The sequence below is a fragment of the Petromyzon marinus genome, chromosome 25, assembly GCF_048934315.1.
Source record: "Petromyzon marinus isolate PM22_M1 ecotype Great Lakes invasive population chromosome 25, UKy_Petmar_22M1.pri1.0, whole genome shotgun sequence".
NCBI classification, from domain to species: Eukaryota; Metazoa; Chordata; class Hyperoartia; order Petromyzontiformes; family Petromyzontidae; genus Petromyzon; species Petromyzon marinus.
Window position 1 is genome coordinate 4184387 of NC_133691.1, and position 18781 is coordinate 4203167.

General features: G+C 48.1%; 1 protein-coding gene across 4 annotated transcripts in view; it reads left to right on the forward strand.

The window, feature by feature from the left end:
- The window catches only part of LOC116945953 (uncharacterized), a 46879-nt gene extending 32985 nt beyond the window's left edge, over positions 1–13894 (forward strand). For 3 of the 4 annotated variants that reach the window (XM_032960666.2, XM_032960665.2, XM_076069641.1), the window contains 6 exons: positions 867–982; positions 4686–4811; positions 7505–7580; positions 10151–10283; positions 10703–10838; positions 11431–13894. In XM_032960666.2, the coding sequence (XP_032816557.2) occupies positions 867–982; positions 4686–4811; positions 7505–7580; positions 10151–10283; positions 10703–10838; positions 11431–12813 (1970 nt within the window). In that variant the 3' untranslated portion in view covers positions 12814–13894. The remainder of the gene's footprint in view (positions 1–866; positions 983–4685; positions 4812–7504; positions 7581–10150; positions 10284–10702; positions 10839–11430) is intronic. The other variant, XM_032960667.2, reaches the window with a different exon arrangement.
- The last annotated feature ends 4887 nt before the right edge of the window (positions 13895–18781 follow it).

Genomic DNA, 18781 nt, shown 5'->3' on the forward strand with positions numbered 1-18781 from the left:
TACTCCCATCAAGCTGTTAATGGCATCACGTCACAATACGATGAATCCATTCGGAAAACTCACAGGGCACCACTCACGGAATAATCTCAGAAAATCATTTGAGTGGAATTTTTCTCCATTACACTTTTTGCGGCGCGCTTTCACACGCAGTCTGCTGTGAGATTGTAGCTCGATTCTCAAACCCAGATTTTTTTTGATACTCAGAGTTTAGATTGAGCCAAAGTGAGTTTAAAAACCACTTTAAAGTGTAAAACTAAAACAGAATAAACGCTCAAAATAATGTAGCACTGCTGAGAGATCCTGGGTTTGAAGCCGATCATTAATAAACCAGATTCATAACTGCAGTGAGTTGGTCTCATCCTGGTCTCCAAAAGAAACATAACAATACATTACATAATTTTTTCACTTAATTTAGCTAACTTCCTGCTCTAAAAATTGAAAATTAGAATATTGGTTTGACTGTCATGCGATGATCATCTTTATGGCGGGGTCTGTTGTCAGGTACAAGCACCTCCAGTGTGGGTAAAAGGTCACTTGGCAAGATATCGGCAGTAGTTCCGTGATGTAACATCCCAAGACGGCATTCTCTAGCACGGGGCCGTGTGTATTATTCATCTTGTGGACACAACACATATTTCACTGGAACTGTTGAATTTAACTGCGGGAAACGAAACACATTTTATTTTAAAAAAACCAGACCCGGTCATTTGCGATATTTCGACGTGCTCAGCGTCGTTTAACAGTTTAACGTGGCCATCATACAACGTACGATGATGGCAAGGTGGTTTTGTCGCGGTTTAGGCGAGAACCCCCGCCGACTCCCCCGATTGCCGCGTGTGCTTGCGTGGCCTGCGCCCCGCGCGTAGGCCTCACCGAAAAGGTGGTGGAGGACGCCCGGAAAGCCACGGAGGACTCCTTCATCAGCGAGATGACGCAGAGCGTCGCCGACCTCAACGCGCCCGACGATCACGGCGTGGTGGTGGTAAAGCAGTCCGCATCGCAGCAGCCCTCGGCAGCAAAACACCACCGGCGGCGCGACAAGTCGCGCCGTTTTATTGCGTGTAGCTGCCCCCACACACCACCCCCCCCCCCGTGATCAGCTCGCAATGTGTACGGTAGAAGCCAGATCGCGGTGGCTTGTGAAGACTGGCGATGAGAAACGCTTCGTCTTTGCCAACGGTGGCCAGCCTGTAACAGACCAAGAGCCTAAAGGTAGCAGCGATGAGTTCTGCAAAGAAGCCACGTGTGTGTGTATATATATGTAAGCAGTTTTCGGCACAGCACGGGAGACATTAATTATTCTTTGTCACGACTGTGGTAGTGCGCCCCTACGTGTTACGCCCCTTCGATAGAGAGCCGCGCGTGCGGCTCGTGAGATGCCAGCTGGCCACCGTTGCTCCACGTGCTTCGTTGTAACCAGTGAGCCAGCAACGATCCGTCGCCCCCGCGCGACTCGATGAAGTGCCACGATTTGTGGTCGCGATTTAGTTCACGGAAACCGATTCTTATGTGAGGTTGTGGTCACTGGTTACTTTATATAAATATAATATGGCCGCGATTCCTTAGGTGCGTGCTTCAATGCGTGCATCATTCGAGTAGAAATCGATTTTTCGTGATGAATCCATGCTCAATTACATGCCTAGTTGCTAAGGAGTAAGAAGCTGGATCCAGTTCTGATATAAGCAACACATGCATTTCACCAGTGGAAGACAATGAGCAACTTCTGATAAAAGTACACTTCTTGGGATAAGCACACCCAGACTTTCTCCCATGGGGTGAGCGTATATCTAGCTTTGACACTATCACAGCTGTCAACCCACAAGGTTCACCCCGTATTCTTGTACAGGGAAATTGAGTTTTCAGTTCCATACAGCATACAGCCGTTTCAATACGGGAAAATTAAAAAACAATTATAATTGTTTGTGGTTCTCCCTCGTGATGGGACTTTGTAGGATGAACGTTGAGGTTTATAAGGGGACACGGGGTGACCGATGAGGTCTGAATTGGTCTGTAATAAGGTAGGGCACCGATTCGGGGTTGACAGGTATGCAAACTTCACGCTTAGCGCATCACGTGTATCTAGCTCGATGCACTTATCTGAAGACACAACGCCTGTTTGTTTTTTTTGTTCTGCACTAATTTCTTCCTGTTATAATGGGGGTTATTTTCGGTTACAAATTATAATTATCGTGAGGATTCCAATTGGGTTGAACCGCTATGCTGTCATTTATAAATACAGAATTCCCAGGAGGAATTCAATGATTCGTTTTGTGTAAATGGAATGCAAATGGTATGATCGTGCGACGTCCAAGGTTAATGGCGGCAACCAAACGGTGCAAATTTAGATGCACACTGAGCACGCAAAAGAGACGGTGAGAAGGAAACTAAAAATTATTGACTCTTGAAATTATTGTAACCAAGGAATTGTTAAACAATTCATCGAAATGCTAGAGGGTAAAAATCATTACATCCCTATGTCATGGGACCTTTTTTGGGGGGGTATCAAAGTATGAGGGGAAAATAATAATGGGTTTTACTCTTTCTGGCAATAAAACAGGTGTTAAGATTTTGACTTAACTTTCGTTTCATTTATTTTCTTTGTTTTTTTTTCGGCAAAGTCACGTAGATAGAAAAATGGTAATAAAAAAGCTACGCCCATCTCTAAACCTTTATAAACAATTTGCCTTGAGAGGCTAACCTCCCTTTTCCTGATGGCGACCGTTTATGTTGCGATCAAAACGTCGTGGTTTTTGTTTTTATTTCTTATTGAAAGAATCAAGAATAAGTCTACATTATAGACTGCCAGTACACTCACCCAGCTTAATAACCAGGCTACAGTCTACCTGATAGACTGCCAGTACACTCACCTAGCTTAATAACCAGGCTACAGTCTACATTATAGACTGCCAGTACACTCACCCAGCTTAATAACCAGGCTACAGTCTACATTATAGACTGCCAGTACACTCACCCAGCTTAATAACCAGGCTACAGTCTACATTATAGACTGCCAGTACACTCACCCAGCTTAATAACCAGGCTACAGTCTACATTATAGACTGCCAGTACACTCACCCAGCTTAATAACCAGGCTACAGTCTACATTATAGACTGCCAGTACACTCACCCAGCTTAATAACCAGGCTACAGTCTACATTATAGACTGCCAGTACACTCACCGAGGTTAAGAACCACGCTACAGTCTACATTATAGACTGCCAGTACACTCACCCAGCTTAATAACCAGGCTACAGTCTACATTATAGACTGTGAGTACACTCACCTTGTTTAATAACCAGGCTACAGTCTACATTATAGACTGCCAGTACACTCACCCAGCTTAATAAACAGGCTACAGTCTACATTATAGACTGCCAGTACACTCACCCTGTTTAATAACCAGGCTACAGTCTACGTTATAGACTGCCAGTACGCTCACTCCGATTAAGAACCAGGCTACAGTCTACATTCGTGGTTTATTTTTATTCAGTTTATGTTTTATTATTATTTTTCCAGCTTCGCCGAAAGAACCAAATAATACTCTGTGGGTCTTTCGGTAAAGTCACGGAGATAGAAAAAAAATAATTTAAAAAATTACGACCTTTCGATCGCAACACAAGCAATCTATATTTTGTCACCTGAGGGCCAATGAGTTGATTGTGAACCAATCAGTTTCAAAGACAATGCATATGTTATCAGAGTTTTTTGTTTGCATTTTGACCACAAGTATTGTGGTTAATGCAGACGTGATTCCTTGTAAAAGGTTTCAGTTTGTTGTTTTAACAACTTAACACCTGTTTTGTTGCCAGATAAAATGGGAAAAAACATATTCTCAGGTACAAATTAATAAAAATAATAAATATAAAATAAACAAAAAACCACGACGTTTCGATCACAGCACAAGCGATCGTCATCAGGAGGAAAGAGTGGGTAAGCTGCTGAATGCAGACTGTTTTAAAGGTTTAAAAAGGGTGTAGTCCTAGGGTCATAAACGGAGTGGGCGGAGCTAGTGATGATGACGATCGCTTGTGTTGTGATCGAAACGTCGTTTTTTGTTTATTTTTTACTTATTATTTGTATTAATTTGTACCTATCAACGTGACTTTACTGAAAGATCTAAATAATCGGGTAAAGCCTATTCTTTCTTTTTTCATTACATTCCAACTAAATGGATCTAAATACTATAATTACCACGATTATCAATTCGCCTGTTTTTCAGTGGCTGAAACCGATCTATTGTTCTGGCTACAGTAGCAAATTCTTTTTTTAATCAAACCAGAAAAGCCACGCTGGGTTTTGAATAAAAAAATTTTACTCGTGTTCTGCTGCGGCATTTTTGGGCAATTTCTCATCGAATATTGGTGCACGTGTAAGGGGGGGGGGGGACACTGTACGCGGAGAAAACCCCACGATTTTGTTTAAGATAACGCCCATCACGGCTCCCGATCTACATTTGAGGTGAACCTCACGCCAACCGCTGCTGGCACACCTGGACGCATTCGTGCGAAACCCGCCCGGGCAATTAGTCGCGCCCGCTAATAGCGGTGAATAATGATGCTGATCTGCACTGCCGTCAGCTGCAAGCGCAGACTTCTGACTTTTGCTCGGTCACGCTCCTGACCCCTTCCAACCCTCGTCGTCTGCCCCCCCACCCCTCACGCCCCCGGCACGCGCTTCCCCATCAGCTGCACATGGCGGTGGCGCACGGTTACGAACGTGCCGTGCGCGTGCTGCTGGAGGTCGGGGCCCGCTCGGACCTACCGGACGCAGACGGATGGACGCCCCTGCACGCGGCTGCCTATTGGGGCCAGGTCAGGGGCACCACACAGACAACAACAGCGCCAATAATAATAATAACGGCAGCGGCAGTGTTAATTTATTTACGAATCCAGGAGAGGCACTCGCTGGGCAACGCAGACAACAACAACAACAACGGTAAAATTATATTAGCCAGGAAAGCCTTGCTAATTGTTCGAATGTTTAGTCCAATTCCTTTTTAAATAAGCGTGTGCTTGCATGTGCGGGGGAAACGGAGGTGCCCAGAGAATACATCCACGGAAGAGGGGCTTAACAGCTCAAAGGTGTGCAGGCGTAAGTTTGGGCCTTACTTTTGCCGCACTGCCATGTCCCGAACGCCTCTCCGCCCGGCAGGTGTTGGGAATTTGAACGAATCTGAGTGACGCACCCAAACGCTTGCCTCCACAAGCGCCGCGCTTCTGGCGCGTGACACGATTCGTTTTTGCGCAGCCTTGGCCATGACGCTAGGGTCGGGGTTAAGGAGTCCTCCTGCCTGGGAGGTTTGTCCGATTCCCTTGTTTGGTGTAGTTTTTTTTTTTAACGCGAGACAGCAAAAACCCGCGAGGCCAGAAGAAATCCGCGCGTGCGAGGAAAGAATCCTCAAATTGCGAATAATAATGCCGTCCGTGGGAGGTGCTCAAATGGGGGTGGGGTGGGGGGATTAGCTCGGAGCCCCGATGTCATTATCGCAATTCGGATGTAATTGCAGAAAAATGTTCTCAGAATCAAATTAGAATGAGAAGAAAATGTTCCAAAGAGCAAAATTACAATTAGCAGAAAATAACATTCTGTGTAATGATGTCACGTGTACATACATATGCAGCCCTTTGTCGGCCCACTGCTACATAAATAAAGAGTCTCCCCACACCTTGCGGGTTGTGGGGGACTGTTTGTCCGCGGTGACCATGCGGGGGGATCGGCGCGGTTCGGTGATGGGAGACGGTGGTGGTGGGGGGGGGGGGGGTTGTGGGGTGTGGGTGGGGGGGTCGGTGGAGGGGGGGCGGTGCGAGCCGTGGTCGGGAATCGAATTTAGGGTCGTCAGATTCACAGCGCAGCACGCCCACCACTGCACCACCCACCGCTGTGCCACCCACCCCTGTGCCGCCCACCGCTGTGCCACCCACCGGTCCACCACCCACCGGTCCACCCCAGTGACATCCGCGTTCACTTCTGCCAAGGGGGTCGACGACGAGCGTCTACATTCGCTTCAGGAAAGTGTTGACTTTCGGGGGTCCCTAGTTGCGCAGCTCTTGCCCCCGTGTGCCTGTACGTCACGAGCGTGCTGGCCCCCCGTTTTCTCTTGTTAGCGCAGCGCAGACCCGTTCCAGTCGGCTGTGTTCTTCACCCATTGTGGCTATTTTGGAAGTGTTTAACGCGCCTTGTTACGAGCCCAAACGTGCTGCCTTGCCCGCATGCCTTCACGTCAACCCCCTCTCGTGCGGCCGTTAATCTCTCATTATTGTGCCTGGTTGACAAAAAATTACATTCCTCTCAAAGCGTGCCACGTGGAGGTTTAATTGTTTTCAACACCATTGCACGTTAAAAATGTTTTATACATATATAAAACACTCTTGTGGGACATACGGAGGCCAGATGCATTTAGACAGTCTTTTTAGCGTTGAGGGGGCGTGTTTTATCCTGATTATAAAGTTTTGTATGTAACATTAAAACACCCCACAGGGTGATACATTTATAGACACCCCACTGATTTCCAATGGGGGGGGGGCCCTCTTTGGAAATCACACCGGATATGTGGTTCAAAGTGTGGCAGCAGTGTTAAAAGATGTAATTAATTCAGATTGGTGGGGAGCCGTGTAGAGGCTTTGCATTAAAATGTTGAGTTCTCTATCATGTCAGTCTCTTCATTTAGTGGGGTATCCATAACATAGATTACCCTGGATTTATTGACTTATTTACATTGTCGTGTTATCCTTGAACTATACTGGATACAGGACTTTTCATTTGGCTACCAGTCGCTCCTTCAGGGCACTTGAATTAATTATCTCGTATCGACAAGAGTAAGAGCTCATTCTGACCTCAGATACCAGGCGTCTGTGGTATTGATCGTAACCTGCAAAACAACCTGGGGATCTTTCATCTCGCTGATTAAAAATTATCAAAGTTGATGACGGCATCATCATCACCGCTAGAGGGCAGTGCACGTGGCAGAGGGCATAGACTTCTGAGGTCGAATATCACTCGTATGCAATGTAGCTCTCCATTGTGTAAACTTAATGAGATTAACAGTGACCGGGTGATGGAGGGTTAACCCCTATTGATGCTTCAGTTCACTCATGAAATCTGTTTTTTTAATCTATAAATACAAACGATGGTAATTACCATATCGACAGGCCGGGCTCCGACTGCCTTGTGACTTTCTACAGTGCCCACTATTGGTTGCCTGCTCTGGGGAAGACCTATTCAGCACAGCGCTCGAGGTGTTGGCGTGGGAGGCGTGCGTCAGAATTTTTCGCTCGATGTAATCGAGCGAAACCATCATCGGCCAACCTGTCAAGTCGTGACGCAACCAACAGCAGCATGGTTCAACGGGTCTGGACGTCAGTCGCGCCTCTGCCGCCCGGGTTAATGTGTGGCCGTGTAACCGCCAGCAGGAAACGTCCTCGCGGAGCCAAAGTTCAACGGAGTTTTGGTGGTGGTGGTGGTGGTGATGGGTCTTTATACGTAGATACAATATTTTATCTTTCAGGAAAACATCGCAGAAATCCTGGTGGCGTACGGGGCGCGGCTCGACACGGCGAATAAGCACGGGCAGACGCCTGTCGGTGAGTTGCTTGAAGAACTTCGGTGATGCGAGCGGCCGACCGCGTGGACCGGGCAAACGGTCACATCGTGGATGCCCTCCCCCCCCCCCCCCCCCCGTGTGTAGCCTCTGGAGGACCCCAGCCGTGATGATGCCACTTCTACTAGGGAGGGAAAAAAATTCCCCACGTTCGTCAATGACGCTGTGGCCGTTAAAAGTATAGAGTAGGCCAAGTTTTTGGCAACGGACCTTCTTCATAGCACGTAGAGAGGCCAGAGAGGTAGAGGGGCATTTTAGGTAGAGATAGAGCGGAGTGTATGGATGCATGTTGAGCTTATTTTCCACCATACGGAGCCAACCGTGTCTCATCGGAGGTGCGCGGGAAGGACAACGAACTAAACACAAAAATAAGTTCTAGTGTAATGAGTTTCCAATCTAGATTTAAAAGTGCATAGGTCCAGTGGATTCCTAATATTGGAAGAGTGTTCCAGACGGCCGCAGAAGTGCATCTGAAAGCGCGCAATGCGTAGCGTTGCACCGATTTATAATCAATGCCTACATTCACTCTGCTTGCACTGAATGTGCATGTGGGAAACGTCTTTGTGTTTTTAGTTTATACTACGTGTATTGCAAGTTATAAGCTCCTGTCATATTTAGGTTCACGGAGTGAATGCAACTGGCACAAATGAGATATTAAAGCATTAAAAGAAACGGTAAATCTGAGTTTTGTGGAGGACGAACACACGCAAATACAATGGGGACAATCAAATTCGTCACACGTGTACATTTTCCCCCAAAAACCTGCTTGCTGTAATGCCACCCAAGCATCTTAAGGGGTGGCAGCCAAAGCAAGGGTACATTCTATACATTCCTTCCCCCGACGTTTGACGTGGAATCAGGCGGTCGGCTTCGTGTGCACACGCGCTGCATTGGGCAAACACTTGTGTGTGTCGTTAAACATTGCGGCACGTGACGAGCGCTGAGCACACACGGGCAGCGCTGCTCAGAGGCGGCGGGCGGTGGCTGTGCCGGGCTGAGTCACCTTCAGCCACGGAGGGCCGACGGCGAGGATTGAAGGACGGGGCCAGGAACTTGCTTTCAACCTCGCCGTGATCGACGGCGCAAACGCACGGACGCTTCGTTGCACAATCCACTTTTCACAAGACCGGCAAAATTCGAAACACTCCCTGGTAACGCCTCTCACCTGCTGGGGTGTGCAATTGACAGCAGCCTTCTTGGCAGCGACCAGCAGCCATCCACGACATTTGGTCTATCCACTGGTGGGTTGAAGGGCCTCCCCCGCGTCGTGAGGGTCGCCAGGGTTATTCGACCGTACTACGCCACACTGGCCAATGCGGGTTGACGAAGGCAGAGTACAACAGTGGATTTTGCCGCAACTGCCGTCTCCTCTGCCAACGACGAAGCCCCACAAGAGGTTGCAATGCCAGTTGTGTGCGTAGTGGTCACCCCCGTCCAAGCACTACCCAGGCTCAAAGCTGCTTAGCTTCCGAGATTTGAGCGGTCTGTTGTTCGAGGGAGACCTCTGTCAGAATAATTGCAGTCCAATCATATAATTACAGGAGTGAAACAACGCAGTACAATTAAATACATCATGAAAAACATTAACATTAAAGAGGTACAAGGTCAAACATAATTGCAATACAAGAACGAGTATTAGATTTAAATGGTGCAAGGAATAAATAAATATTAGACTGACAGAAAAGCAGTGCTTTTAAAGGGGCAGTAAAGCAACGAGAGTTACCTGGCGGGCAATATTTGTGGAATTGGAATGTTATCCCCTCACTTGATGGGGTTTTTTTTTTTCTCTGACGCTTTCAGTTTGATGGACACGAAACATTATGCAAGAAAAAAAACCAGTGGCCATATATCTTGGAACAGGACTCTCCTGGTCAGGCAAGGCCTCAGACTTCTCCAGAGGCTTGAGGCTGGGGGAGCCCAGGGCGGTTGCCAATTGAGACCCCCTAATTCATTAACGACAAAAAGAAAATGGCCTCCTTGGGGGAACCTCTTTGGTGTGAGGCCCGGGCGAAAATTGCCCCTTTTTCCTACGCCATAATTGAGCAAACTTGGATAAGTCTTGTAGACGAAGTGATAGTTTTCCCCCAAAGGAAATTGGCCACAGGATATGATGGGAGATCAAAAGTGACCACATGAAACCGCAGAGTATCGTGGGAAGCCACAATGTCATGAGAGGCCACCGGACGTCATCACTAACTGTGGCAGGCCGCTGCAGGTGACGGGAGATTGTGGGAGGTCACAGAATATGTTTGGAGACTTCGGGAAGTGGCAGGAAGGCACGGGGGGAGGCTCTTGAGAGGCCGTAGGAAAGAGTGGCAAGTTGCAGCAGGTCACGACGGGAGGTTGGGAGGTCCACGGGAGAGGCCACTGGAGCCTGTGGAAGGCCATAGGAAACCGGTGGTTACAGGAAAACGGCAGTGGCCACTGGAGGCCACGCGGAGACCGCAGGAGGTTACGGCAGGCCACGCAGGGCCTTCAAAGTGGGAGCCCGTGCCTCTGTTCGTTCACCAGAGGGGGCTGACGTTTGCGTGCCCCCCGTCCCCCCCCCGGCAGAGATGTGCGAGGACGTGGAGATGCGGGCGCGGCTCGCGCGGCTCAAGGAGCGCGCCGAGCGGGGGCTGCTGGACGTGCGCAACCGCCGGGGGTTCCTGCCGCTCCACCGCAGCAGCCTGCGCGGCAGCAAGAGGTTGACGCTTCCCTGCTCCAGTCCTTCACGCGCTCATTCCCTTTGTCTTTCATGCCACCGAGAGGTTGACGCTTCCCCAGTCCATTACTTCACTCATTCATTCACTCATTCCCTTTGTCTTGCGTGCTACCGAGAGTATGAAGTTTCCCCAGACCATCCCTTCACTCATTCATTCACTCACTCATTCCCTTTCTCTATCATTCTACCGGGGGGTTTGGTGCTTCCCCAGTCCATTCGTTCATTCGTGCATTATGTAAAAAAAAAAAACATTTGTATTAATTATCATTACGTTTGGCCACATTCCGCTAAGCTGCTAGCCGTGACAACCACTCGCACGCCGACACGAGCGGAGCGCTCGAACGCGGTGGCCTGCGCCGCGTGCTAACCCGCCGCCGCGCGCTTCCGACCGGCTCCAACAGCAGCAAGCTGGTGCACAAGGGACGCACGGAGGAGATGCAGAGCGAAGCCATCGTGTGGCAGACGATGGAGAAGCGGGACGACGCGGACGACGACGCCGAGGACTCCCGACCCGAGGACGGCAGGACGGCGTCTCGCGTGAGCCTCGCGTGCGCGCCACCGTGGGAGCTGATTGCGCGCCGGGCCAGGCCGCGAGCGAAATCCCCTTTTGCGGCTCGCGCAACAACAACAAAAAAACGCCGTTTGGTTCCCTCGGCACCGCTGTCGGGGACGACCGCTGGCGCGTCGGGCACTCGCTCGCGAGGCCCTCTGACTGTCAGCCGGTCACAAGCAATGGCTGGAGACGAGGGGGGTGCTGGCTCATTTTTAACTGGAAGGAATTTGGGGATGCATGGGTTCATTATGAGATGTGTGACTTAATGGGGCCTCGGTGGGAAAAAAAAACTTTACGTGAATGTTTGGTCCACCTGGTGGACAAAGTGCGGTATTGCAGGAAATGTAAAAAGTTACTTGGTAGAGGTGAAAAAAGGCCAATGAGGTTTCAGGTCACTCGTGCTAATGCAGTTTTATTAATGATTGTAGTTTACAACAAAAAAATGTCACAGGACAGGCTTGTAATAGTATTGCCACGATTTACCCAACATTACATCAATGGCTTCTAATCAACGTCAAACATCAATATCCGTATATTTGCGTGCAACTGCGGTGGATTCTTTTTCCTTCATTTCAGAATGCCCTGAACGGCAATGGAATAACGCACGGCGCGGGCGCGGAGCGATTATCAAAACAGGAAACTTCAGGTGGAGAAGCAGATCCGACGGAGTCTACCGCCGCCTCCAATCGCCCCGCCCCTGCAGGCGACGCTGCTCTCGCTGCTCCCGCTGCTCCCGCTGCCGCCGCTTGGGGTGAACAAGATTCGGACGCGATGGGTGAGAGCGCGAGCGACACCCGCCCGTCGCCCGAGCCCGAGGCTGCGGACGAAAACTCTGCTGCGGACGACGACTGCAGCTCCGACGACGACGACGACGACGACGACGACGACAGCTCCGGTGCCGACGTCCATTCGGTTAGCAGGGACCCGCAGGAAGTCGTCGTCCAGCAGCCTGTCGCGCAAGTCACCGCGGCGCCAGCCGCAGACAGCAATGTTGAGGATGCGCGTGGGACTGACCTGAGCAACGGAAAACCCATCGAATGCTCGGCGGTTTCGGCCGCTGTGAAGGGCGTCGCGGAAAGTGGCGAGCCGCCTGATGAAAATGCGAAGGCCGGAGCTGCTCCATCGAGTCAATTGGGGGGGCCTGGTGCGAGCGAAGAAAGTGACAAGCCGCCACCTGCAAGCACGAACGCGGCTGCTGCGTCAAACCCTCGCGGCGGCGGCGGCGGCGGCGGCGACGAAGACGAAGAAGCGAACGCTGCCGAGCAGGGCGACAAGGCGCTGTGTTCGGAGAGAGCCACGGCGTCAACCCCTGCCGAGCGTTTGGCACAAAAGGAAAGCGGCACAGCCAGTGCGGTGAGCGCGGCGTTGGAACAGAACGGTGAATCCAGTGATGCCATAAATAGCGTAGACGTCAATGGCGCTCGGAAAGCCGTGGACGCCGATGCTGAAGATAACGGCGTTGATGAAAAACCTGCATCTCCGCCGAAGGTTGGCTCGCTGCCGGGCGACGGAATTTCGACGCACGGGGTGGATAATTCTGCCGACGCTAATCCGCCACAGTCGTCGCCGTCAGACGATGCCGCGAAGCCACAGGTCGCCACTCCGTCCAGCACCGCCGCCACCACGACTGCCACCGCCTCCACCTCCTCCTCCTCCTCCTCCACGGAGGCGGGGGCAGCGATAGATGAAAGCCGCGTCCTAGTGCAGCTCCTCAACGACGCGTTCGAGGACGACGATCTGTCGAGCAAAGAGGATGGCGACGACGACGTCGTGGGGGGTGCCGGGATGAGCGGCGGCCAGGTGGCCGGAGTTTCGTACGTGGTGGGAGGACACAAAGCGAACGGCGTGAGAGAGCCACGCCGTCCACAGTGGGACGATCATGATGTGCCAACGTTCAAGGGGGAGGTGCGGGAAGACAACACCGAGGCGAAGGGGCGCAGGTGCTGCAAAATGATGTGATCACTACGCAGACTTTGTACGCCGTTTGTGTGCGCGTGTGTGACGACCCAAGGTGTGGCTCGGGCCGTAGAGCAGCCAGGGGGTTGTCATTTGTGCGATTGTGAGTTCACGTCCTGGACCGGTTGACAGAGCCCTCATTGTCGCCGTTGTTCCCCACAGTTTGGAGAATTGCCACCGCCACCTGGCAAAGCTGTACAATGTCGCGTAAAGTTTCAACATCGGTTGTAGCGTGGACCGGCTGGTCCCTTCTAGTGGAGTGTGAAACAACCCCCACTGCTGGCTCTGAGGATAGCTAATGAAGACGAGCAGTACCAAAACGCTCGTTTGATTGTGCTGTGGTTCAAACTGCCCCGCGAATGGAACTGAATATACATTTTGTTCGCTATAATATTTGTTTATGAATTTTTTTTTTTTTTAAAAGCACACACAAAACCTAACTGTACATTATTCAAACATGTAGCCTTACGTTGTATTTGCTCTCGCGAGTTTCACAAAATGTGCATGCAGTCGCAATTGCTGGCGGCGTATCGAATAGCATCACAGACCAATCAAAGCTGTGGACAGTGTTAATGTAAACTCCGAAGTGTCGTCGTCACATCGGCAGATGCATTAAAAGTCAAGGGTGCTACTTAGCTTCGAACAAAACAGCCTTTGGCCCGGCATAGGGGGGGCGATAAATCTTGTGTTTAGTGACTCGATGAGACCGTTGCCAACTTGCATGTTTCAGGGACGCTTGGAGCATCGCTTCAAATGGTGCCGAGTCGTGATCGACCGCTGCCCTGTTACGTTGCGACGTTGAGCACCCCCCCGTGATGCGGGTCCCGGGGTGAAATAACCCTCGTTGTGCTCGTTGGCACTGTGGGAATAAACTCGGCCTGCTCGTATTTACCTGCAGTGAAGTTAAAATACTGTAATCGGTGAGAAGAAAACAAAAAAACTGCTGACAATGATTGAATGCCTAAGTTATGCGTCGTTTTTGTGGGATCATGTAGTAATTTGTAATATCGTATAAGTCGGCCGTACACAGTCGTCGTGTTTATTAAACTTGTGCTTCGAGTGTAGCGCACACTGAACCCCGAAACGCTTCGCGTGTGTTTGGAACGATCGTTGTGTTCCCAGTTTGTTGCGATTGAAACTTTGTGTTGTCACGACGGCAAGTGACGCGCTTCTACGCATGGCCATGTGTGTGCTTGTGCGTATATGTGAGTGAGTGTGTTGTGACTGCGGGGAGCGGTGGTGTAGGGGTTAGCGCTCTGCTCTGCTACGAACCTGGCAACCCGGGTTTGATTCCCACTCGCGGTCGACACCAGCGATAGCGATTATCTGAACCGGTCCTGGGCCTTCCCTAGGTCGACTCGGCCTCAAATGAGTCCCTAGTGCGGTGTGTAAAAACATCGCCACTAGGGAGACAAAGGCGGCAGGGCGTGGTGCTGGCCACCCACTCCCTCGTCTGTCGTTCTGGCCTTCATAGGTGCTCACTAACAGCATTTGCCCCAACAGTCTGTTAAGGCTATACACGGGATCTTTGTCATTGTGTGTGTGTCTGTGGGAAGTCGTAGTGTAGTGGTTAGGGTGCTGTACTCCGCACCCGGTGACCCGATTTAAACTCCTGCTCATGGCCAACACCAGCAACGATTATCTGAACCAGTCCTGGGACTCTCCTAGGTCGACTCAGCCTCAAATGAGTACCTGGTGCGGTGTGTAAAAACATCGCCACTAGGAAGACAAAGGCGACTGGGCGTGGTGTTGGCCACCCACCCCTCGTTTGCCGTGTGCTGGCCTTCACAGCTGCCCACTTACAGTGCTTGCCCCAAGAGTCTAGTAAGGCTATATGGGGGATCTTTATCTTTCTGTGTGTGGATGAGTGAGATGGCCAGTGGGTTGTTGAGTGGGTGCTGTTGTGACCTGCAGTGTGGCGGCTGGATACAGTGGGGCTGAGATGAGACAATCAGTCTGGAAAGACCTTAAGACATTGGTGGAGGAGGAATCAAGGGGTGAAGTTCATGGGAATAGTAACCATTGTGTGTGGATGTATTCAATCTAATCCACTCATTGCGTAGAAAAGGTTTACATCGTTTTCCCAGCACCTCTTTACAGTAGGAAACTTAGCCTCACTGCACAGTATTTCATTCGGGCTTGAATCTACAAACATTTGTGGCGTCGTGGACGATATATTTTACAAAGAGAGGGCATCACCCATTAGCAGCAGGTGCTTCATTGGCCTCAGCAGTGTTTGCTCAGCAGTGGTCTTGCTACATAGAGGATGATCGTAATTGTTTTAAAGTTATGCATATGCATGATAAATAGTCTAACACATTTAATAAATAAGCCTCATCATTTAGCAGTGTCCTTCCATGTAAAAAATAAAAGTATTTTCGTTACGCATCCCTTTGGCCACGTGACCTTCTGGGGGTGTTTGTTTTTCAGCAGCGCCGGTTTAATCTGTGACCTTTTAATCTGTGAATTTAAACTATTGGACATTGTGAATTTAAACTACTGGACATTGTGATTTTAAACTACTGGACATTGTGAATTTAAACTACTGTACATTGTGAATTTAAACTACTGGACATTGTGAATTTAAACTACTGGACATTGTGAATTTGAACTACTGGACATTGTGAATCTCAACTACTGGACATTGCGAATTTCAACTACTGGACATTGTGAATTTCAACTACTGGACATTGTGAATTTAAACTACGGGGCATTGTGAATTTCAACTACTGGACATTGTGAATTTCAACTACTGGACATTGTGAATTTAAACTACTGGACATTGTGAATTTAAACTACGGGACATTATGAATTTAAACTACGGGACATTGTGAATTTAAACTACTGGACATTGTGAATTTCAACTACTGGACATTGTGAATTTCAACTACTGGACATTGTGAATTTAAACTACGGGACATTGTGGATTTAAACTACTGGACATTGTGATTTTCAACTACTGGACATTGTGAATTTAAACTTCTGGACATTGTGAATTTCAACTACTGGACATTGTGAATTTAAACTACTGGACATTGTGAATTTCAACTACTGCACATTGTGAATTTCAATTACTGGACATTGTGAATTTAAACTACGGCACATTGTGAATTTAAACTACTGGACATTGTGAATTTCAACTACTGGACATTGTGAATTTCAACTACTGGACATTGTGAATTTAAACTACTGGACATCGTGAATTTAAACTACTGGACATTGTGAATTTAAACTACTGGACATTGTGAATTTCAACTTCTGGACATTGTGAATTTCAACTACTGGACATTGTGAATTTAAACTACTGGACATTGTGAATATAAACTACTGGACATGGTGAATTTCAACTACTGGACATTGTGAATTTAAACTTATGGACATTGTGAATTTAAACTTCTGGACATTGTGAATTTAAACTACTGGACATTGTGAATTTGAACTACGGGGTATTGTGAATTTCAACTACTGGACATTGTGAATTTAAACTACTGGACATTGTGAATTTAAACTACTGGACATTGTGAATTTAAACTACGGAACATTGTGAATTTAAACTACTGGACATTGTGAATTTAAACTACTGGACATTGTGAATTTCAACTACTGGACATTGTGAATTTAAACTACTGGACATTGTGAATTTAAACTTCTGGACATTGTGAATTTAAACTACTGGACATTGTGAATTTAAACTACTGGACATTGTGAATTTAAACTACTGGACATTGTGAATTTAAACTTCTGGACATTGTGAATTTCAACTACTGGACATTGTGAATTTAAACTACGGGACATTGTGAATTTAAACTACTGGACATTGTGAATTTCAACTACTGGAAATTGTGAATTTAAACTTCGGGACATTGTGAATTTAAACTACTGGACATTGTGAATTTAAACTACTGGACATTGTGAATTTAAACTACTGGACATTGTGAATTTAAACTTCTGGACATTGTGAATTTAAACTTCTGGACATTGTGAATTTCAACTACTGGACATTGTGAATTTACACTACTGGACATTGTGAATTTCAACTACTGGACATTGTGAATTTAAACTACTGGACATTGTTAATTTAAACTACGGGACATTGTGAATTTCAACTTCTGGACATTGTGAATTTAAACTTCTGGACATTGTCCGATGTGGCGATCATCGTTTTTGTTCACACATTAGCATATTTAGTATTTACGTATTTCTCCAAATGTCTTGCAGCATTTCATGCGACCTTTCCAGTTGCAGTTCTCATCATGGCTTTTGAGTTGCTCGACATTTCTTCGTCGAGTTTTTTTTTACTTTGATCCCCCGATTTGATCACCTGTTCCAGCACTGCTCTTCTCTTGCGACACTGCAGGCTTGACCCACGTTACTCGGCATGACCAACACCACACCGCTTCCTGTCACGTCATCACTCACAATGTCTTCTCGGATGGTGCCTCGGCTCCCAACACAACATGTAAATGCTCGGATGTATTGCATATAGAACATACACATTATATATATCTTGTTCACAAAATTACACCGAAACTATGGATGGACTTTCCAATAACCCTGTAATAGGTGCTCATCAACAGGATCTGTTCCAACAGTTCGTAAGACTAATTTTGGGGTATTTGTGTGTGTACATATATATTAGAATAATTTGTTGCAGCCTTTTTTTCCATAAATCCACTGCTGGATGAAGCCCTGCCATACTTCACCATGCTGGGCCATTGTGAGTGGGTGAAGGTGGCAAGGCGGGGCCAAGACCCGTTCAGACTCGCCACCGGTGTTAGCCGTGACCAGGAATCTGACCCTGATAACCATGTCTATCGCTTCGTTCAGTGTTCATTAATTTTTAGAGGGGGTGGGGGGGGGGGGGCACCTTCACCGATAAGACATCGTCAGTGTGAGCGCCGTCACACCGCCTAAAAGACTAAAATCATTCACAGTTGTGTCGGGAACCGCACGAAAGGGCACCAGGGGGTCGCCAGTGTCCCGTGAGCCTTGCAATGAAGAACACTGGCGTAGTGCTTCCCATGTACATGTGTATGTATATGTGTGTGTGTATTCATGCGTATGCAAAAATGTCTTGAATTCTGTAAGCCCACTACTACCCTGTGTCTGCGATCCAGGCAGCACATGTGCTGTGGCTGGATTTGTTTTGTGGTCTCCTTGGTATTTCACGAGCTCAAACGGTTCCATACTTTGCCATGAAAATAAATAAAGGAACTCTTGAGCAAAAAAAAGGAGCGCCAAGCACGCTCTAGTAGGATTATTGGAATACACAATTAAATTGCGGTCTAAAAGATGAATTTGTTCATTTTAGTCGGCAGTACTTGCGCGGGTTCTTGAATGAACGAAATTAAAACATTTACGTTGTATTTGCTTAAATAAAAAATATGCGACAACATGCAGGCACTTTGAAGATACAACTTTCCATTGCATTTTATTACATAAACTTCATTGATAGAATGTGTTTTTCGTCTTGCCAGAGGTCATTCGTAATACTAATACATGTTTATCGCTTATAAAAGAAACCCTGACGTATGGCTTTTAATTCGTTTTGGATTTATTTATTTTCCTGCTGAATGCTTGTGCGGACCAAATCCATGGATAAATTATATATCAATTTTTACACCAAATTTTTTTTTAAAGAATAACTGCTGCTGATGATGATTGGTGACACAGATGCCGTCTCTGTCCATTGCTTACGCACCGTGCATGCGCCGGGCCTCTCGCTTCCTAAACGCAGAGCAGAGAGACGACGCGTCGCCTGTTGGCTTTGTAAAACGAAAACAAAATCGTGATTCAATGCGTATTAAGATGACGGTCACACGTGTTGACTCTGCATCCGACAGCACGTTGAAAGCTCTCATGTTAGTGAAATGGAATTGTTGGCACTGTGGGATCGCGGTGTGTGTGTGTGCGGGCGTGGTGCTGGCCACCCACCCCCTCGTATGCCGTGCCGGCCTTCAAAGGTGCTCGC